Source organism: Carassius carassius, chromosome 19 (genome assembly GCF_963082965.1).
Source record: "Carassius carassius chromosome 19, fCarCar2.1, whole genome shotgun sequence".
Classification (NCBI taxonomy): Eukaryota; Metazoa; Chordata; class Actinopteri; order Cypriniformes; family Cyprinidae; genus Carassius; species Carassius carassius.
Window position 1 is genome coordinate 10,425,995 of NC_081773.1, and position 22,986 is coordinate 10,448,980.

At 38.5% G+C, this 22,986-nt stretch overlaps 2 protein-coding genes across 5 annotated transcripts in view; both read right to left on the reverse strand.

Moving 5' to 3' along the window:
• The window catches only part of fam117bb (family with sequence similarity 117 member Bb), a 40,692-nt gene extending 23,198 nt beyond the window's left edge, over positions 1 to 17,494 (reverse strand). For both annotated transcript variants that reach the window (XM_059499788.1, XM_059499787.1), the window contains exons 1-2: positions 16,715 to 17,494; positions 6,827 to 6,996 (exon numbers count right to left, since the gene is read on the reverse strand). In XM_059499788.1, the coding sequence (XP_059355771.1) occupies positions 6,827 to 6,996; positions 16,715 to 17,348 (804 nt within the window). In that variant the 5' untranslated portion in view covers positions 17,349 to 17,494. The remainder of the gene's footprint in view (positions 1 to 6,826; positions 6,997 to 16,714) is intronic.
• A 2,447-nt stretch (positions 17,495 to 19,941) lies between these two features.
• The window catches only part of bmpr2b (bone morphogenetic protein receptor, type II b (serine/threonine kinase)), a 66,449-nt gene continuing 63,404 nt past the window's right edge, over positions 19,942 to 22,986 (reverse strand). For 2 of the 3 annotated variants that reach the window (XM_059499789.1, XM_059499791.1), the window contains exon 13: positions 19,942 to 21,485. In XM_059499789.1, coding sequence (XP_059355772.1) covers positions 21,193 to 21,485 — 293 coding nt within the window. In that variant the 3' untranslated portion in view covers positions 19,942 to 21,192. The other variant, XM_059499790.1, reaches the window with a different exon arrangement.

Here is a 22,986-nt window from a genome sequence, read left to right on the forward strand (position 1 = left end):
CAATTTGACAGTCACCACTGACAAGCTTCTACTTAATATTTCTGTTGAAACTTAATTTTCTGTAAATCTGCTTTGCAATGTATTGTGAAAGTAGTATTTAGTGCTGTCCAATTTTGATCGGACAAAACAATATTCCGATCTTGATTTATGCCCTCTCCACTGTCCCAGAATATTTTACGACTGTGACTTTAGTCGGGCCTGTGATAGCTCAGTCTGACTACTTAGTTGATTGCTTTAAGATAGACAACAAACAGCCCATCTCTTTCTGAATGCTGCTGCAAGTGTGTGTGTGTCGTCTTTCAGCTGTGCTGCTCTACAGCAGTTCAGCTCCATGACTGATTCTGTTGTGTTTGAGTGCAGGACTGGGCCGCCCAGCTCCTGACTCACTCTCAGAGCTGCAGCCAACTGCCAGGATCACTTCCTTCTTCCCAGCAGTTTAAGATTTCCAGCGGAGCAGGCTGGTTAGACACAAACACAGCTCTGTTCAGCAGCTGTGGGGTCGCTGCACAGAGGGATCCTCTGCCGAGGAGGAGGAGCATCTGTCTGCTCAGGCCTGCCAGGACATTCAAGGTCCGTGTGATACTCGCTTTCACACGTGTTTACAGATACACAAGCAGTTTGTCAGTCCAATTTAGAAGTTTGTGCCACGGATTTGGCATGCAAACACGATGTGTTTTGTCTCGTCTTTTCTACAAATCTCAACCAGATATTATTTCTGCACCCAGATGGACGACACATCAGTACAGCCCTTACTTGCTGCAAAAATGTACCACAGTAAGCACTTGCATTGAAATACTGGACAATAAGCTAATAAATATTCATGTTATGGCCAATAACTGAACTTAAAATGTTATACTTTGTCTAAATTAAAACTCATTTAAATTTAAATGCTACATGTCTAGGCATCACAACTTTATATTGTACAGTATGAACTTTTAGATTCAATATAGCTCACATTTAACAGTGTTATTCAATTATTAGTGGTTAGTTTTTTTTTTTTTTATAATTAGAAGTTTGATTTGATATCAACTGAAACTTATAAACAAAAAATAAAAAAATCCAATACTGGTCAATAACCAATAAGGTACCAATTATTTTGGTCAAAAAGTCATAGTTAGTTACACTAAGATTTTTTTTTATATGTATTACCATGGTTGTGGTATCATGGTGATGCATCCTTTAAAATAGGACGCACTGAAGTGTGGTATTTTGACAGAAAAAAAAATTACATTTTTGTAAAGGAAGCACGAGTGTGGTTTTCTAGGGTTGAAGTTACAGTAGGGCCCACGCTCAGAGCAGATTAACACAGAAACAAAGGGCTCTTTATAAACAGAGGGGTGCTGTGTTTGGACTCGCTTTGAAGCACAGGTCATGAGTGGAGGCCCTAGGTGTGTGATGTAACCCCAGTCAGCCAGTGAAAACTCATGAGCAAAGTCACTGGAGTATAGTACAAAAAAAAATATGCAAAACGATGGTGGGAATCAAAAGGACAAAATGTCACAAAAATACACACCACCTTTACAGCAGATCAATTCTCCTATGAACTCCTCACAAAAAAAAGAGAGAGAGAGAGAAGGGAAATTCCCAATTCCACTACGTAAATCATAGTATTTGCATGTCCTGCCTGACACGTGAGGGCCCGTTGTCGTATATCACACACAGAAAGGTATTTGTATTCGAACAATTCTGACATACAGTACTTAAATAAGACAAGATAATTATCAACCATTTTGCATTAAAAAAGAAAGACATTAAAACATTAAGACTGGAGTAGTGACTGCTGAAAAATCAGCTTTGCATCACAGGAATGAATTAGATTTTAAAACATTTTACATTATGATAATATTTCACAATATTAAAATTTTTACTGTATTTTTGATCAAATAAATGCAGCCTTGGAGAACATAACATTTATTGTCAAAAACACCCACTTTTTGTTTAAAAAGTGTACGTTTATAAATAATAATGTTATTTGCATTCGACACTAGCAAAAATGGCTCTGAAAAGTGTTAGTTCTTATTGACACAAAAAAAGTCCCGATAACTTATGTTCTGAAAATTCGATAGCTAATGCTGTGACATTCAGATATTTTTAAGTGTAGCTTTAGCTTTAGTCTCCAAACATCGTTTGGGGCCACTGTACATTAAACCCTGATAGAAGGCAGTTTCAGGTCCTCACTGGAGAGCAGAGCACTGTCTGGATAATCTGCCAGCTAAGCTTTTCTGTAACCCTATGAGCTCTCGTAGAGTGGTGAATTCCCCTCGGACAGGCTCTTACTCAGTATTCACCTGTCTCTCTTTCAGCTGGACTTGAACACAAGGCCTGTTACTGAGAGAGTGCCAAATTTACCACAGGCTTTCTGAACACTGAACACCAGTGTTGGAAAATACTTCAGATTTTTAGCCTGTCAGTGCAGAAGGGGATTATCATGACAAAAAGAACTTTGTTGTTAAAAAGTAACAAAGCTGGCAGGGCCACTGAGGTTTGTGAGCCAAGTGTGAGCACGGCTACGAATAGATCGCAGTAACGTGGACACTTGTTAAAGTTTAATGCTTTTCTTCCACAGGTACATGGTGTTGTAAACCTTACAAAAGGAAATCCCCCTGGCAACAGCACAGATGCATCCCACTCAATATTTTCTGACCTAAAAACATTCCTCACATCAGAAAATCCATGTGGTTGTTAAATGGAGGTAGGAATCCACATGCACATATTTGTCTTCACAAATGGATAGCTCTCTGATAGTTCACACATTCCACACATATCAAAACCAAGTCTAAAAATGTGTGGTCTTTAGTACACGTGAAAGGATGCTCATGTAGACATGGCATGGAAATGCAAGTGGCGTTTTCCTGTGCAAACATGACTCTACAATGTTCTTCGGGTGGGGGAGGGGGTTGATAAGATATTGTTGGCATGTTGCTAGGGGTGTTTTGGGTGGTTGCTTAGTCAAAGGAGCCCACCCACAAGTCGCTATGGCATTCTGAACCCTGTAAATGAGTAAAAGGATTTAACTTGGCGGTAGCCCTTTGGTCACTCACTATATATGGAAGACATCCATGACTGCAGTCAGTGAAGAGACTGGGATGTGTAAGTATTATGGTGATAGCTCTATACAAGCAAAACCTAAGGTAAAACTATGAAAACTACAAAAACGTCCTTCTTTATCCTTATCTGTGTCCTCCTTGCCCGCCTGTGATTCCTCAGCATGTCAGCTTACTGTATATGTGAATGTGTAAACAATGATTTCAGTGTCCATTCCCTATGGCAAGGAGCTGCTCGGTGTCTTTGTTCTTGTACTTTTGCACATGTGGATCAGTTCGGGACCATAACCACGGCACGCTCAAATCGGATATCGAACACATTTAAAAATTAAATAATAAAATTTAAAAGATCTGAACAATAAATCAGACTTCAGCACTAAAGCTTGCAGTGTGAACATCTGTAGAGAGGCCATTCACACAGAATGTGTTCTTGAGTTTAAAGATGTGAGGCACAGTGCAGCAGATTGGAAAAAACGCAAGGTTTTGAGGCATGTTTTCAAAACTGAACTACTTTTAACTTGACGTGGCATCTTAAAATTGTGGAAAAAGCTGAAAAAAATGTAATAATTAGATCTAGAGCATTTTTACATAGGAAAAATACTTAAAAAGCAGCATAGGTGAACAAGAAGTCACAGAAATTAGAAAAGATACTAGTAATATGGGCATTCATTTCCATAAATGGTCGGTTCCTTTTCACATTATTTCTTTGTTTACTATAGATATTTAACATAGTAAGGCTAAATAATGTATTGAATTTTTACTTCCTTTGAAAAGACTTTAAAAAAGTGTTGAACTTATTAACTGAAATTATCTCACCATATGGAATTGTTTTAATTGTTATTTATTTTTAACATATTGATTTTTTTAAATAAAAAGTAAAGAAAAAAAATTACTACTCGTAAAAGTTAGGAATCTGCACCAATATATTCTTCAGGTTTCCTATCCCTAAGTCACACTATTTGAGATATCAATCTTGTTAGCAGCTCAAAAGGTGACATACCAAAGGGTTTGTCCAACTCTACCTATGAGCAACAGTAATAGTGATTCTGAAGCTTGCCGTAACAAGCACTACTAAAAGTAGTATGACAATGTATTTCCTCACAATTCCCTCTGTAGAGTCACATTTCTCATTGTAAGCTTCAAAAATGAGTAGTAACCTTTCACCATCAGACACCCGGAGGGCTAGTCCATAACCATGAGGAATGTTGCTACGTAGTAAAAAACCATTCCCAATAAAAAACGTTTCAGAGATTTCATTCCAAGGATCCAGGCTCTTCCCCAAGGGTGTGAGCTGATGTAATTTCAGCACTCATTTATCTTAAATGAGCAAGTTTTCAGATCTGGTTCTTGAGAGAACAGCTTAGTGTGCGTGTCTGATCAGGTTTCTTTATTATTGTAATTATGATGCACCGTGGCAGAAGGCTCATGGAGAACTTGTCTCTTTTTCCCCTCCCATGATTTTCTCAGGGCGTCTGACAAAGCATGAAACATAACCTACAGCACTGGATCTAGCAGCTTCAACACTTGTGTTGTGAAGTCCATAGAAGTACAAAACCTCTATGTTACAGAACGCACACTCTGCTGATCCTGTGTTGGCTATAAATCTGTTACAGCTGGTGTATACAGATTCACACAGAGCGCATTCATGTGTGTGTGTGGCTGCATATTTCTCAGAGAGAGCAGCAAAGGCCTTCATTCTTTGTTGTTGTTTGGTCACTAGGTGTGAGCTCAGCTCCCTGGCAACTGACCCCGTTGTCCAGATCCAAGATCTGGTTATTTTGGCCTGATGGTCAAGGGAGATAGAGAGAGCTCTGCAAATGTCGGCCAAATTCCACACTCGCCTCCAACTCGCCAAGTTCCCCTTTGCACTCATTGTAAGATAGGCACACTGCTGACAAAAAGAGCTGGGTGGAGGTCTGGGATCTCCAGAGGAAACACACACACACACACACACACACACACATAAGCTCAGGCTTTGATGAGAGAGGGTTAGTGAAGATCCTAGAGAACCAGGGCGTATAATCTGTGATGCTGTTTTGTATGGGTTTGAGTGACCTAATCAACACCATGCCTCTGACATCACTTCTTTTTTAATATATCCCTCTTCACTCATAAAATCAGAAACATCAATAACTCATTTGTCAAAATGACAGCAATAAATAATTAAGAAAAATATTTTTTTCTGTGAGTGAGTGAATGTTTTGTTAATGTTCAGATATGTACTGGCCCTGTGATGCTTCTGGAAGAAAAAACAAGCTGGAAAAAACAGGCAGCTTCAGGAAAGAATGCAGCTTGATGGTGGACGCTCTGCCTTCACCAGAAATATGCCGCAGTTTCCTCTCATCTCTCAACAAACCAGGGACAGGCTTCCTCCTTTTCACTCTCTCTCTCCACTCTCGATTTTATTTCATGCATAATAACTTTCACATTATACTTCTCTTTATTTGTAGTTAAATTCAGTTCTTTTGTAAAATGCTTAATTAACGTCAGTGTTTTGACCTGTGGAAAAACAACATTAAAATCCCAGAGTAGATGTTAATAGCTAGTCAGAAATAAAGGCAAGAGCATGCAGGTGACAACACATCTGTGTGGCCTACGCACTCATCACAAAAGAGGTACAAGACTGATGGTTTGTTTTGAGAGGTGTTTATTTTGCATTTATCCATTAATAAAGTTTGTATTTGATTTGGTGCAATTACAGCATTATTCTACTGGCAAACAATGACTCAAGCTTAATACAGACTGATTGATTGTAATATTTGTTTATTTAACCAAGACTAAATTCATCTTGCCTTAAAGGGATAGTTCACCCCAAACTTTTAATCATTTCCTCACCCTCATGTTGTTCCAAGCTTGAATGACTTTATTTATTCTATAGAACATACAAGAAGATCATTTGAAGAACTGTTTTTGTCTATACAATCCAATGAAAGTCAGACCCCTAATGATTTTCATTGTAGTGACCAAACACACACACACACACACACAAAAATCTTCATTTGGTGTTTCAGAAACAAGAAAGTCACACAAGTTTAGAACGACATGAGGGTGAGTAAATATGACAGATCAGTTGAGCGTTCAGTTTAAGACTCAGTGTTGCACTACAGACCCACAATAGTCAAAGACTGGTGATGCATATTGCATAGTTTGATTTTGAAACATTTAGTGATGTACATTTTTTTTTAAATATTCTAACAATTTAACCTAACTGTTTTCTATTAGAATTTTTTTTTTAATGTAATTTATTCCTGTGATGGTAAATCTGAATTTTCAGCATCATTACCCCAGTCTTCAATGTCTTCAGAAATCATTCTAATATGATGATTTTCTGCTCAAGGAACATTTCTTCTTATTATAAATGATAACAACAGTTTTTTTTTTTTGTGGAAACAGTGATTGATTATTTTTTTCAAGATTCCTTGATGAATAGAAAGTTCAGAAGAACAGCATTTATTTGAAACAGAAATCTTTTTGATCATTTGTCACTTTTGATCATTTTAATGCATACTTGCTGAATAAAAGTAACATTAAATAAATAAATAAAAAATACAGACTAACTAAAAACTATTACTAACCCCAAACCTTTGAACGGTAATGCATAATTAAAGATGTTTGCAAAACACGTGTCTCTGCAAGTAGGTATTTGATGTCGGAGAGCATTGAGTGGAAAGTTTTTGGAGAGAAATTAATGGCTGATTGACGGGAGGTGTAAGATGTTGGATAATGTACAACGTGTTTCTGAACTGGGTAATAACATCTTTTGTACAACTGGTGTAACTCACCTGGGTGGATTTGTCCCTCATGCAAGGGGCACAAGGGGCGTGGTTGGCCTCCCGGGGCCAGTGTCCAGACAGGTAAGGGGCTGTGAGCGTGTCCAAAGAGGAGGTGCGACGAATGCAACCGTTATTGCTGGTGGTACACCAAGACCCTGCCACAGGAAGTCTATGCTTGTCTGCAAGACAGCAAGAAAGCACAGAAGAGATAAAGAGAGGAAGGAAGGATGGGGAGGAGAGACAGGGGTCGAATGAAAGTATATGAACGAGACGTGTGGGGTAGAATAAAACAGATGGGAGGGAAACAGAAGAACAACATACGTTAGAGGCATGTTATGAACACAATGCGTCATCACAGTAAATGCTCAGAGACGCTCCTCAAGTGTGTGGCTGTGTGTGTTTGAGATTACACCAGCTTGAGTGTAAATGTCCGCTGGACTGGTGGTGATGAATACTAAAACCCAGCAGATTGAGACAGAATTAGTCTGGTGTCCAGTAGCTCTTTTAATAAAGCTAAAGCTGATTAACTGCTCGATTGGCGTGGAGGAAGAGGCCCGCGTGTCTTGACCTACATTTAGTGCGTCTCCACAAGTAATTGCCCCCTTCACTATTCTCTCAGCTCTCTTTTTCTCTCATTTGTTCTTTATAGCACACAATCGATGGCTTTCTCTCCCTCTCTTGTCATTCTGAGTCTTTGAAAGACTACTCTTTTATGTAAATTCACACTATTGAATACACAGCGCAGATGTACAGTAAAAAAGTGCAGCTTGCTGTTTTGTACCACTCTAAAGAGACGACGTCTGTGAGGGATTTTACACAGGAAGTACAGCATATGTGCTTTTCAGAACAGTTTTTTAAGAAAGTCCCATTCTCTTTCGCCGCATAGGTGACATCAGTCTTTTTGTGTGTGTGTGTGTGTGTGTGTGTGTGTGTCAGGGAAGCAAATCAGAAGGGAACAATTTCATTTGTTTGCCTCCAACAGTCCAATGGGAATGTGAACACTCAACTCAGTAATAAAACAACTACTACTCTTCACTGCTGGGTGGATCTGCTGACATTTTAAGACAAAACTACAGAAAACTCCAGTCTTACAAAAAGAAGAACAGGGATCTTGCATTACGTTTTTCAATATAGTGCTGGCTTGACTTTATTGTGTGTTGTACACATTGAGGAAAGTGAGAGAGTATCTAAAGAGGGGGAACCTGTAAGGAATTCTGGGGGAAGTCATGCGAGTAAGACAGAGGAATTGGCTACATAGCTCAAGTTGCAATCTCCACATGGTATGCTTACACTCACTAGGAAAATAAGGGCATGTGCAAGGCCTCGAAACAACCCTCAACTCAATGTGAATGGAAAACCTTTTAGCTAACTCAAGCTCAATTTAACAGATTAATAAATTCTGAATTCTGAAATGAAAATCTGTTTCAGAACACAATTCATAAAACAACATAAATATACGCCATATTCTCAGTGTTGCCACATGGGGCGCCATAGTGAGCATAGAGCATCACAGTCCCGCCCACAGCCCGAGAGAGCTTTGGTGCCGGAAGTAAATTTCCCATTCATTTCTCCAATTGACTTTCGGAAAAATCCGTATCTAACGAGTTTTAGAGCATGTCTGAGGATAACCAGCTACGGCTGTACGACTGAACTCATAAGCATACAACATATCATTTCGCGTGAAAAAAGTAAGAGAAAATGCAAAAAAAGTCAAAGGTACAAGACTGTGTACATATTTTCATTTCGAGCGAAGGAACTACTCATCCCATAAACCACCGCGCCTCACTGAATTCGACTGAAGCCCACAGCCACGAACGAACCTTTTGAGCGACTTCCAAATCTAACAAACTAAATCTAACAAACTTTTTCCTCCAGTGAATTTTATTTTATATAGTGAATGTGCAGTAATAGCAGTTCTTTCAGTATTAATCATGTAAATAAATAGTTTTTTATTTAGGTATTGTGTATTGATTTTTATATTTATCATCGTGTATTTTATATATTGTGTGCGTGTTTGAAATCGGTTAACGATAACGTCAGCAACATGGCGCAGTGCTTTGTACCTGACTGAAATCACCACTAAGTAGTCAACACATGTCGTTGCCATTACACAAATGTTCAGTAAATGCACAAAAAGGTATGCCTAGGCTAAATATTGTTTTGACAGTGGCCTCATAAAATGCTTGATATGACTCATACCGTATGAAGGCTACAGTAGCCTGGCTAAAGTGGACGATAATGCTAACTAACGTTACCAACCTCCCTGCAAAACTCACCAAAACTTTGTAGGTCTTGTCCCTCATGCTGGCCCTTACTAAACCCACAAGCTGACCCTCGGACATGGTACACTCAACTAACGTTACATGACCCTATCTAAAGTGTTTTTCACCCCTTTGAACACTTGTTTTCCTCCTTGAAAAAAGCCATCATGGCAGCCAAGGAGCTCATGATTGCACTGATAAGTCTACCGTGCAAAAACGCAACACAGGTTTTTATTTTATTTTATTTATTTTATTAATGATCTTCAGTCTTCACGGACCTTCGCGGGGTTTAACCAGACAGTTACACGAGTTCCATCAATCAGATGCATCACTGTGGGATTGTGGGATTGTTCAGGATTGTGGGTAATGAAGTACTTATCCAAGACATCGCAAATAAAAGGCATTTATCTCAAAACAAGGTTAGTGCCCCATGAACTTTTGGCGTTTATATGAGCATATACTATCGCTTAGTACAGCCGTAGCTGGTTTTAAGTCTACCATGTATGGTTACGTTTTTATGGCTTATTTCCCAAATGTCAATGCAGAAATTGTATTGAATTTTTACTTCCGGCACCGGCTGTGGGCGGGACTGTGATGCTCTATTAGCATACAGAGATGTGTTCAACAATAAGTTTTCTGTCAAAGTATAGTTTGAAAATAATCTTAGTAAGTTTTGTCTTGATATGTATCTAGCTACCTGAATAAAAATTAACAATAGATATCGATACTGATCTTTTGCAACTAATAGTAATGGTTTTACTGATGCTTTTGAAAATTGTACAATAAAAAAATGCTTTAAATATGGTATGAAAATACTAATATTAATCAAATGAATTATAATGATGTTGATGATTTGAAGTTGAAATCAGATGTGCCGCTTAATGTTTTTTGGGAAGCAGTGATACATTTTTAAGGATTTTTCAAATGTAAAAGTTCAAAAGAACAGCATTTATTAGAAATAGAAAGCTTCTGTAACATTACAAATGTCTTTAACTGTCACTTTTATTCAATTGAATCCATCCTTGCTGAATAAAATCCATAATTTCTTTAAAAAAAAAAACTTACCTCAAAAAATTTAACTGAATATAACTAGGAAATGTTAAATATTGGGCAAAAATATCAATACATTGGTCAGTCTCTATTAATAACATTTAAAGTTAACTGACATAGACATCAAGTCTCTTTGAATATCGAGGTTTCACAGTAACGCAGGAATGCATGGCAAGTATTTAGAACAGGACCACATGCTTGCAATACATTTGCCAAACACTGACATCTGTGTTTGCGTTCTTGCATAGTGTTTGTTTCTGACCTAACAGTGCACTGATCTAAACCTAAATGACTGAAAAAAGCTGTATGTGTGTGTGTGTGTGTGTGTATATATATATATATATATATATATATATATATATATATTTATATAAAGTATACTACATAATTGCATACACATAAATGCATGCACATAAACAAGCATGGCACACAGAGGACAGACTCTCTGATAGACTCATATGAGAGATGCTATGATGCACTACTGAGCAGTGAATTCTCTTATCATCCCTGTCTATGTACAGTAGGTTCTTGTGTTGTGTCTATTCTGCATCTCACTCAGCAGATCCAGCACACAGTGGCCCATGAGCCGCGTCCTTGGGTAGTCTGTGCTCTTGACTTTTGTCTATTAAAATGAGTGAATTTGACCAGACTTAAACAATAATAACGTCACCGCAATTCATAAACAGTACCATGAATACGCCTACAGTTGAGTCAACACAGATACAGATAACTATCTTCTCAGAAATGTCTCAACCTGCAGGATTATGATATATTCACTGTAGCTCAAAATGGACAAACCCAAGCAGAAGGAGAGGCCTGCAGCTGAAGTAAAAGGGTTTAATAGTGACCTGACTCCTAATAGTGTTCTTTGTGAGGACAGAGAGATCAGCCTGGTCTCGTCCTGGCCTGCCTATACCACCCCTCTCTGAAAAGACTGGGGGTGTGCCCTGTTAAACCCCCAGCCAAGAGCAAAAGAACAACATCCTCACGGAAATCTTCAAAAGCGTGAGCAAAGCTTCTGAGACACACACCAGTAAATGCCAACTTTGTTGCAACGCTGCACTGCTATGAGCAATGGTGTTGTTTAATCCGGAGAACAATGAACTGAAACATTAAGAAATGCATTCAAAGAAAAACACCTGGATACTTTAAAAAGGACACTGACTAGTTTGTCAGAGAAGTCAACAATAGTTGCAAGACAAATCTCTCTGTGAGAAGTTCCTCTAAAACAGTCATACACATGCAGACGGATGTCTTTGGCTATTGCTTCATGACTCACATTGTTTTTTTTTTTTTAAAACATCCTGCACCATCCATGAGCATTACGTTTGTGACATAATTCTTAATAATCATGAGTTGTTGTAATTCCACAATACATTTAAATGTGCAGTTTTTTTACCCTTTAATTTCCATTCGTACTATTTCCATAATTGTCCTACCATTACAGGATTAGTTCACGCAAAAAATACAAAAAATTGTGTCATCAATTATGCACCCTCATGTCGTTTTCAAGCCGACAAGACTTTCATTCTTCTTTAAAACACAAATTAAGCTATTTTAAATCGATAGTTCACCCTAAAATGAAAATTTGTCATTAATTACCCACCATTTTTGTTTTCTTTGCACAAACAAAAAGTATTCTCGTAGCTTCATAAAATTATGATTGAACCACTGTCTAATATGCAGGGTCAGAAAGCTCTGGATTTCATCAAAATATCTTAATTGGGGTCCTGAAGAAGAACAAAGTTCTTATTGGTTTGAAAAGACATGAGGGGGAGAAATTAGAGAGAATTTTCATATTTGGGTGAACTATCCTACCTGAGAGATTTCTATCCCTCCCTGGAAAGTCCAAAACAATTGACACTTGAAAGAATTTCAGAAAAACATTGTAAAGCAGTGTAATCCACTTCTTCTTAAGAGTCAAGCGCAGTGTGTCAAGGTCTTTCACAATGTCTTAATAAACTTTTTGGAACATCCAAGTTTTGGTAGAATGGTAGAACATGAGGGTTGGTAGATGATGACAGAATTAGCATTTTTGAGTAAATTTACCCTTTAAATACATTATACAAGAAACTGTTAAATGTCAAATTTAGCAAATTTTATAAATATAGTTTTTTCATACAGTACATTATAATGTTGTAATGTTTTTTTTTTTAATTGTTCTAAAACTTGAATGAATTTCTTTCTTCTGCTGAACATAAAAGTTATTTTGAAGAACATGGAAAACCAAACACTTGCTGGTCCACAGTGACTTCCAACATTTTTTTCCTACTGTCAAATTCAATGTGGACCAGCAACAGCTTGGTTACCCACATTCCTCAAAATATCTTCTTTTGTGTTCAGCACAAGAAAAGAAAATGAATACAGGTCTGGGACAGCATGTGAGTGAGTAAATAATGACAGAAATTAAATTTCAGGTTGAACTATCCCTTTAATGACGGCAGCATGTTTAGTACTGTCAATTTAAGAGCTGCAGGAATCTAATATTCAGACATACATCCGTTTTCTCTCAACAGTTTACTTTCCTTTTAGACATAACCAACTGAGCCTATATGTAAACCTTGTGTGTTTGCAAACTTGACTAGTTACTAGTAGTGAGATGTGGAAAATATGTAGTTTTGCACAGGGCTAGAAAATTCCCCAATTTCCTCCATCTCTTTTCTGTCCCTTTAGTGTGCTCTGGCTTTCATGGGATCTTAGGCAAGTCTGGTGATCTGGAAAATTACTGGACATACCAGAGTGGAGTGTTTTCAGTAGGATACGGTGAAAAGGGGAGGCATGGCTCAGGAGACTAAAAACAGTAATCACAAGGGCATTCCAACAGCCATATGAGTCTCTGACCCAGAGTGAAATGTGGACCCAAGACCAGTTGTCCTCTTATTTAGACAGATCATGTCATTATTGGACTAACACAGAAACATAACTAAGACAAACACACGACTTCAGAGTCTGTTTGAGGAGGTTCCAAGAGAATCATGGGTAATTTACTAAAACAATGAGAGCTGGGTCTTGGCCAAGACACAAAGAATGACACTCCCAACCCAACAACAACTATCTTTCACTCTTTTTGGGGCAGATAACCTCATGATCTGTGGCTGCTTACATTTCAACCATCAATTACTTTACAATATATAGGGCTGGTTGTCAAAAAAATCCTTGTGTGTCAGACATATTTTGGGACCGACGGGCTGAATCTATGCAAGTAAAAGTGGAAAATATGTGTAAATGTGTTCCCCTTAAACCTCCTTTGTGCGGAAATTACATTTTATTCTGAAAATATGTGGTACCATAATGCCAATTCAAACAGTTACAGTAACCAAAACGCAGTGCAACACTTGCTGGCAAACTGATCACAAAATAAACCTTTGAAAGTCAAAGGGTCAAACCAGTGACTGACCACCAAACATTTGCATTCTTACCAGTCTGCAACAAAGCCTCTGAAGCGGCCACCCAAACCACAGCGGCCAGACCGGCCTTCTCTCAGCACGGCTCCCCATAAGCTATGTTATGAATGAGACATTTGAAATACTCTGCAATAAACACCAAAGTTACCTGGTATAATTCCTGTTACCTGATATAATGCTTAACATATTACTAGTTAGCTATACAGTACATTAGTGAGAATTCAACGAGCCTGATTCATCATGAAGCTTCAAGTACAAGCTATTCAGTCAAGCATTTCGAGACACCCATCCATTATTACTTCTTCCACAGTTTTGAATAATATGGTCATCAAATACATGGGAATTAAGTTTAAAAAAAATCTTTTGTTTCCAACTTATTCAATGAAGCCACCATTTACCTGCATTCTACCAGCTTCATGAGTTGTATCCTGGGATGCTTTGTGAAGTTTCTATACACGTACCGCCTTCATTATCTGCTCTAACTCATCCATTTATTATGTCATTGACACCATCTATTTTTGTCAACAAATTAACCTTTAGCTCATAAGAAACATATTTAGTTGACTGGGCTATACATGTGCCCATAAGGTTTGTTAATGGACACTTAATGTTAATATAAAGTATAACGTTTACCAGTTATCATCTGCTCCCAGCAACCAATATGTGTATTCTGTATCTATATTGTCCAGGACTCCCTGCAAGGAGATTTTGCATCTCAATGGGACTATCCTGGTAAAATAAGTGATACATAAAATAAAAATATGAAGCGTTCTCAAACAGGGGGTAACTAGGGGCCTTAGAAAACCAAAGGGTGCTAAAATAAAATCAAATAAAACAATTAAGTATTTGTATTTAATCAGGGTTTCCCATACATTCGTTAATTTGTGGCGGCCCGCCACAATATCAACACTGACCGCCACGGATTGATTCAGATTTTTAAACTATTTAATATGGGTACAATTGTATTTTATTGTAGAGCTGCGCGCTGCTTGCTCCCTCCCTCTCACAAACTGACAACGGAGGCACGCACGACTGGCCCCTCCTCTTCGAACACGATCTGAATCAAAACATGAGCATGCGTTAGTTAGAGGGCGGATTGTTGCCGGTGTAGTGCCGAATTCTGGCCCCCGCCAGAATATTACTCCCATAGTATTGGTAGGTTTAGGGTAAGGTGTGGGGGAGGGGTTAGGATTAGGCAATCAGGTAGCGACTTGAGCAAGGGGGGTAATAATTCGTCAGGGGGTCGAAATTGGGCACAACACCGGTGCTTAATGCTTATTTCCCCAGCGAAGATTCCAGAATCAATCCGGAGTTGAATGGTTAGTAAAGAACACTGTTGCTCAACATAACTCTGAGAAGTTAGTCTATGTTAAGCGCTGTCGCGTTTCCATTACAGATTCGCGCAAAACTTTAGTGTTTTTTTCTAAATATCGATAAACAACTACTGCGAAATGACGGCGTTTCCATTAACCGATGTTATCCGACTAAAACGTAATTTTTTTCCTCTCGCGATCAGTCATTCCAAAAATCATGGCAACGGACGTTGGTAGGTTTATATATATCACAGCCACCAGACTAGACATTATATTATTATTATCTCCAGGTTCAGGTTGGTGTGTGTTGGTTTTTGTCCACCTCAATCTCCAGTGTGTGTGTGTGTGTGTGTGTGTGTGTGTGTGTGTGTGTGTGTGTGTGTGTGTGTGTGTCCACCTCCAGGTCCAGTTTGGTGTGTGTGTGAGCCTGTGTGTGTCTGAGTCTGTGTGTGTGAGTATGTGTGTGAGTCTTTTTGAATGTTTGAGTGTGTGAGCCTGTGTTTGAGTGTGTCAGTAAGTTTGTGAGTTTGAGTGTGTGTGTGTGTGTGTGTGTTGTGTGGGTGGGTGTGTTTCCATCTCCAGGTCCAGGTTTGTGTGTGTGTGAGCAAAATTTGCAACAAGAAGTCTGTGGAGCAGTCATAGCATAGAAAGTGTAGCAATGCCATAGCAATGTAGCAATAGCAATGTCTTTAAAGGGATAGTTCACCCAAAAATGAAAATTCTATCATCGTTTACTCACCCTCAAGTTGTTCCAAACCTGTATGAGTTTCTTTGTTCTGCTGAACACAAAGAAAGATATTTGGAAGAATGTTTGTAACCAAACAGATCTCGATCCCCATTGACTACCATAGTATAAATTTTTTTCTACTATGGAAGTCAATGGGGACCGAGATCTGTTTGATTCTGTCATTCTTCCAAATATATTCCTTTGTGTTCAACAGAACAAAGAAACTCATACAGGTTTGGAACAACTTGAGGGTGAGTAAACGATGATAGAATTTTCATTTTTGGGTGAACTATCCCTTTAAGGTTTCTGACACTAAGTGTTGGCAATGGAAATGTGTACTTGTCACTAAAAATATATGATATATTTATGATATATACACATATATATATATATATATATTATATATTTAACTTAATCCCCCCCCCCCCCTTCCCCGGTCCCCAAACACCACACCACTGCAAATAGAATCTAATTCTGTGGGAAACAGTTAATTATGTAAATGTATTATTTTTTTTTCATATAAAAATAAAGTTTATTTTAATACATAAAGATTGAATTATAAAGGATTCATTAAATTATTTTTTATATATTTATTCAATAGTTATTGTATTAAATATTTATGAATTTTAATGAGATTATGTAAGACATTAGACAGACTGATTAAATTTAATTATTTAATTTTCATGGATTAAATAAAAGTTATTTTAATGTATAAAAATCAAATGACAATAAAATTACTGTCTACATTTTTCTGTATAAAAACAGTGTAATTGAATTAAATTGTTCAAAAACGTTGGCTTTCAGAAAATTAATTGTGGTTGATTAATCTCCCAGTTTGTGTTGAAAATGAGCAGGTTTGTCATAATTACTGTTCTAAATCATTTGACATAAGGCATGTTTTAATACAGTTAGTTGTAATAGAGTGAGCCTCGCGATCTTCTCTTGCATCTCAAATGACAGTAGGGACATTATTTGGCTTATAACCCTGTCAAGGGTTGGGCTGTGAAACTTTCAGAAAGTTTAATAAAGCGGATGTAACCCCCGCAAACCACAGGGACTATGTGTGTTTACAAGTTACCACAGTGATTTCAAATAAACATCAGGCCTCATATAAAATCGACAGCTTTAGACTGTAGATTTACCTGAGCAGACAGGTGAGCTGGGACTGAGCCTCTCCGGAGACAGTCTGTCATGTTCAGGGGTCTGGAGGGGTCTGGCCCTGTGACTGCAAGAGCACAGCGTCGACGACTGAGACGGAGAGGCTGACAGATGAGAAGTAAGAGCCGAAGTATCCGAGCTGCAGCACTGGGGGCTCAGGTGCGCACCTGTGTAGGGTGATGATGATGACGAGGATGGCACAGGTACTTGCGCGTGGGACGCTCTGGGGTTTGACGCGTGCACAGCAAAAATGGGACTAGTTCTTGATGAGGATGAAGATGGTGAAGAAGAAGAAGATGAGGAGGGAGCGGAGGAAACAGCGACGAACTGTGAGCACGTCGCAGAGGAAGTGGCTGCAGAAGAGGAGGAGAGGGATCGCGTGGGGCTCCGGCTGCTGTGGCATTTACCGTTACCGGTGGAGGAGAGGACTGTCCGTGACTGTAGAGGGTGCTGTGTCTGCGTTTTCAGCTGGAAGGGAACCGTGGCTTTCATGGGCAGCAGGCGACCCAGTAAACCCCCTCCAGCGGCGCTGATCCCCGGGGGTCCGCTCGGGCTCCCTGCGCTCGCGCCGCTGCAGCTAGACGTCGGAGATCCGTTTCTGCGAACTCTTTGAGACATTTCGTTCGCCGGGAAATGACACAAAACTCGACATAAACACTTTAAAAGTTCGTTTAAGGCTGTCTGAGGTGGTTAATGTTTTTTGGTGACCCTGTCACTCCATGTAAAGTCTGTTTTCTGCTCTCTGACCGGCGCAACTAAGCCGTCTCGCGAGCTCAAGTAAACTGACAGAGATCAGAGCCACGCTCCGTCAACTCGATCCGGAGCTCTGCCTCGTCCACTCTGATTGGCTGTTCGCTCACCCCTCTTAACTTCTGATTGGATGGAACGTGGATTATTTGATTCCGTGAACTTGATTATAATGCACGCAGTAAAACGAGGAAAAGTTTCGCAAACAAGATAATTATGATTTATACAGAATGTTTCATTGTCTTGTGTGTGACCATATTTAAACCTACTATATTTGATACAGTCAAGTGTTTAAAAAAATACACTAAGGTCTATAATTCATGTTTTTTCGGTAAGTAGTTATATTTGTGTAAAAAGTATGATAAATAGATATTAAATTATCATTCACTTTCCCACAACTGGTTCATAAATAAGTTGTTCCTTCCTTTGCTTGTTTTCATTCAGTTTTCACAAAGCTTTTCCTCACTGTTCTGAAATTTTTTTTTCTCTCTTTCTTTCTTTTCGAAAAGGCCACATTTAGTTTCTTTATAAGGAGTAATCTCATGTGCTCACTAATGCCATGTTATTTATGTATCTGTGCCCACATCAAAGTTAAACTTTTATCTAAATGATTTGCTGTTTCGTGAATGGAAACGGTTGTGTGGGGACACATGATTTTTATACATGATATTGTGGATGCCTTTACCACCCTCATGTGGCCACTTAATCAAATTAAACGTCAGCGTAAGTAGTTTATAAACGATCCCATTAGTTATACATTTGACCGGTTAAGAGGAAACAAATGACAAGTGAACATCATATAAAGGTTTTCATTAATATAATCTTTAATCAACGAAGTAATGTAGGGTTGTACAGCAAGCTTCATTTTCTAAATGGCATTTTAAAACATTTTCTGAATAGACTAAAAGCATGAGTTATCATTTGTTCCTTTTCTCAAAGTGCTTACTTTACAAGCTGTAATAGAAAACATGTCAGTGGCTTTTTTTTGAACATCCATCTACGCAGGGGCCAAATGAAGACTTTCAGCTTCAAAATGAACTCAAAAGTAAAAAAGAAAACCAGCAGCTCGTCAACACAGACCCTTCATTTATTCACTCATACGCACCCCCAAAATACAGCCGATACTCAAAGTTTGTGTTTAGGGAGCACATTGTTAGCCATTTGTTGGTTTTGCGAGTTTAATGAGTTCCAATCAATGTAGGTTTCAATTAACTGATTCATTTTAAATGCAAGAGTACAACTTGGTTTAGTTAAAACATTCCTGCAACTTGACTGAATTAAAAAAAAGACCTGCTTCAAGAAAAAAACAAGGCATGTAATATCTGTAAATGATTCAGCATCCAACAGTGTGCTGTAAACCTGGACAAAGGCTCTGGTGTAAACATCTTGCATTATTAACATGTAGCAGATGGACAGTCCTCCTGAACAAACTACACGGCCAATGACTCGGCTTCATCAATGTTTTATCTTCAACGCTTTAGTCTAAATCATAAACGTTTGTTCATTCCAGTCAAATTAGCACTGGAGGTTTGTTTAGTCTTTGATTAGGCTATTATTCCTCATTTCAGTTCACAATCTTCTCCAGCATTCACACTGACGTATCTAGCTGAGAACAGTATGGCGTTACTGTGTTTATCTCACAGTGATTTAGCGTTGTTCTTGGTCCCAAAGCAAAACATGTTCCTGTAGCTCAATTGGTAGAGCACTCAGCTATCAGGCGCAAGGTTGGGGGCTCGATTCCCCAAGAACACATGATATGTAAAAATTGATAGCTTGAATATCAATTGGATAAAAGCGTCTGCTAAATGCTTGAATTTAATTTAATTTTTAACAGATATGTGCATACAAATGCACCGTATATATTTACACCACAGAGGTTAGCCTATATTACAAACATGTACAAAAAAAGTCAGACTGAAGCGCTGATTGGTTCAGAAAAGAGGGCGTGAGAAACTAAGCTGCACTGCATCGTCTTGTTTTCCAACAGAAAATGCCAGTGGAAGGGAAAAATCAGATGACTTTTTGAAAGTTCCCCGCTCTGGAATGGACAAAGTCCAAAGATAATGCTGGCTTGTGGCAAATCATGGTTAATCCCCACACACGTTATGGAAAACGCATACAAGCCCAATAAGGGCTCTCTGATCAAACATGTGCTATCTTCGTTTTTCCTGGTATTTCAAGCTAAGCAGGGCCTTGCTATATAATGGGAATTTTCCTCATCACTATGTTATTATTTGAATGGCTCGTGTCCACAGTTTTCCACAAAAGGCAGCAGTTGTAGGATAAAACTACATGCATTTCTGATGTATTTGTTTGAAAGTATAATTAAAATAAGATAAATTTACATGATTATAAACAACTTACCAATTCGATTTCATGAGAACAATAAACCCAGAGAATGAAGATGGCCCTGGGTACTACATAAATTAAAAAAAGAGAAAAATAACTTCAGAAACAGCTAAAATGGATAAAATCATGATTTGTTATTGTACACTATCATGTCAGCTTATTTTAACAAAGGCTAAAACAGAAGTAAAGAAGCCGTGAGCTTCAGTCTGTACATACTGTATATATTTTGTTCATGGCGTATGTACGTATATGTGTGTTTTTTTTCTTTCTGAAGCACATTCACTGTCCTGGCAGAGATGGGTAGTGGATAGTATTGTCTGACTGACGCCTTTTCAGCGGTGATCCGAGGAGCTCAGTAAAGCAGAAGTAGACCCATACACACACATTTACATACACTTTCCAAAGAGGTAAAACTGCACTGAGCATGTGCAGAGATGGACTTGATTATTCAGTGTCTTCAGAAAGCATGATTGCCAGCAAACAGTCCAGGTTGATGCCTGACTTGTAGTGTAACAGGGGGAAAAAAAACCAAGTGTCCTGGTTGAAGTTTGTGAGAAGTCCAGTATTTAAAGCAAACACCCCAAGATTTTCTGTTTACTTCCCTTTTCTAGAGTGGTGGGATTGGTGAAAAGGTGCGGGATTGTCATTTGTGGGACGTTTCGATGTTTGCAGTTGGGGTTGCCAAATGGACACAGGATTGCCACTGCTAAGTGCAGTCCTTCGAGATATTAAAATAAAATAAACAAAAGCGGCAAAAAACACATAGCAAAACGAAATTGTCTTATGGAGCACCTCAAAGCTAAAGTCTATTGCACATTTCAAAATATATATATATTAAAAAAAACTGAGTACACAGAGACATACATCAAATATAAAACATATGAATGTACTGTAGGTAAACGGTATTAGAGTTGAAGTCAACCCTGTCTTAAAGACCACTGCCTTTTTTGTTTTCTTTAGATGGACATGATTTGAATTTCGCCTAATTAACTATGATTGTTAAATCAACACATTGTCATTTACGTTTTTCAGTTTTAAGACCAGACACGGTCGGAGGATTTGTGTTTAAGATTGCTTAGAAAAATAAAAGTGCAACAAATGAAAGAACAACCATAAAAACTATCGAAAAAGAAACAACAAAAACAACTGGAAGCATTTAATGCCAATGTTGCTGCATAGCTGGGTTCGGTTTAAAGCGATTTCTTCAAAACAAGTCGGATTAAGTTCAACAAAAGTTAAGTGCTTGCCAAATTACGTCCCTTCAGGAGTCGGCTTTCCAAAAACGTTTTGCGAATTTCTTTTCGGTCATTAGCTGGATCAGTTCTTTGAGCACTATACCATAGACGAACCCCTCCTGCGTTCGAGTTCACAGGCAGGTCATATCTGGCGGGTCGGAGGTTAGAGCGGTGGTCGCAGTTCCACCGCTGACCAGGAACACAGCGATGCTGGATTTCGATTGGCCAGAACTTGGGTGAGCACCTCCAGTCGCTGCCATCCCTGTCTGCTGGCTGTGCCCGTTGTTATTCACCTCTCCGTCCAGCGTTTCTGAAGAGACGACCCATGTAGAAGGACGCCACCTTTTCAAAGAATAAGGTGTCTTCACACGCTTCTTAATCTTCTCTGCCGATCCGGCTTTTCCCTCTTGAGACACGACCTCATCTAAAACAGAAAAGGAGGTCATGTTTTAAGAGACATCCTTGATACTTCAATGAAAAACAGTTGTGTGTTGCAATGTGTCTATTGGGAATACTAGCAGAGCTGCTCCAAACATCCCGCCCAGTGAAGCACAAGAGAGCAGTATTTCAGCACACTCAAATTTGTGGTTGACCTTTCCCACACTAACTCTCTCTGTGTGCGCTCCAGTCTGAATCATCAGGTTCGAGCGGTTCATGTCTCCGCTCCGTCATCACGCTCGCATCTGTCTGTTAGCATCAATCTTTATCGCCGCTGCCAACTGAGGGCAAATGTTTTCTGGATTCTTATCAATCCAGTGGAATTTCCTTCCTTTTCAACATCTAAACACTCCACCACAAAGAGCTGGAGAGTGGGAGAGAAAGTATGATTAGTCACTCATCCTTTTTTCTACGAAATGTTTAGCTTCTGTGGAGGTGTGCTCTGAGCAAAGCATGATATAGTGAGCTCAGATGGGAAAACAGCCTGGCGTCCTGTTTTGGGTGGTTATTGTTTACAGCCAGGCTGACACGCACGCCAGCTCCTGGGGACGCTGTTCATCAGGGATGGTCTGAGACTGTCTCCAAACTCATCACAACACAGCTCGGCTGGTACAAGCATACCAATGGTGGTTGATTTATTTAAGACTTCACTGGAAATACAGCTTTCTCTAAAATAACACTCTATGCTCCAATAATCTCTATTATGTGTAATTCATGTTGGATAACAATAATGTATTATTTAAAAAAGCAAATATCACTAATTGTTTAAATTGAAAGTTCTGATTTAATCAGTTATATTAAATGTTAATAATATTACAAATTATTACTGTTTTTAATGTATGTTTGATAAAATACATGTTTGGGTCAGTAAGATTTTTTTAATGCTAAAGTCTCTTAAGGTATTTGCACACGGAGTTCGAAATTCTCTTCTGAAATTTTCGCACGTTAAAAAATTCAATACAACCTTACGTTTTGCCAATCACATTTACACACTGCCTCTGAAACTTTCGTTCATCATTAAAAAATTAGGATCAGATAAATTTTTCTGCATTTTCGCATCCATAAGCATTTTGTTAGGACATGACGACGAATACGAAAAAAAAAAAAACCTGAAAAAAACATACAAAAATTTCGAACTCTGTGTGCAAGGACCGTTAGACTCACTAAGGCTGCACTGCCTGTTTTCTGTTTGAATATAAATTAAAATGTAATTCATTCCTGCTTCCTGCCAATGCTGAATTTTCAGCGTTATTACTCCAGGCTGTCACATGATCCTTCAAAAATCATTATAATATGCTGATTTGCTGCGAAAGATATATTATTATTATCAATGTTGAAAACAGTTGTGCTGCATAATATTTTTGTAAACATTTTTTTTCTCAAAATTGTTTGTAGAACAGAAAGCTCTAAAGAACAGCATTTACTTAAAACAAAAACATTTTGTGAAATTCTATATGTCTTTACTGTACTTTAAACCAATTTAATGC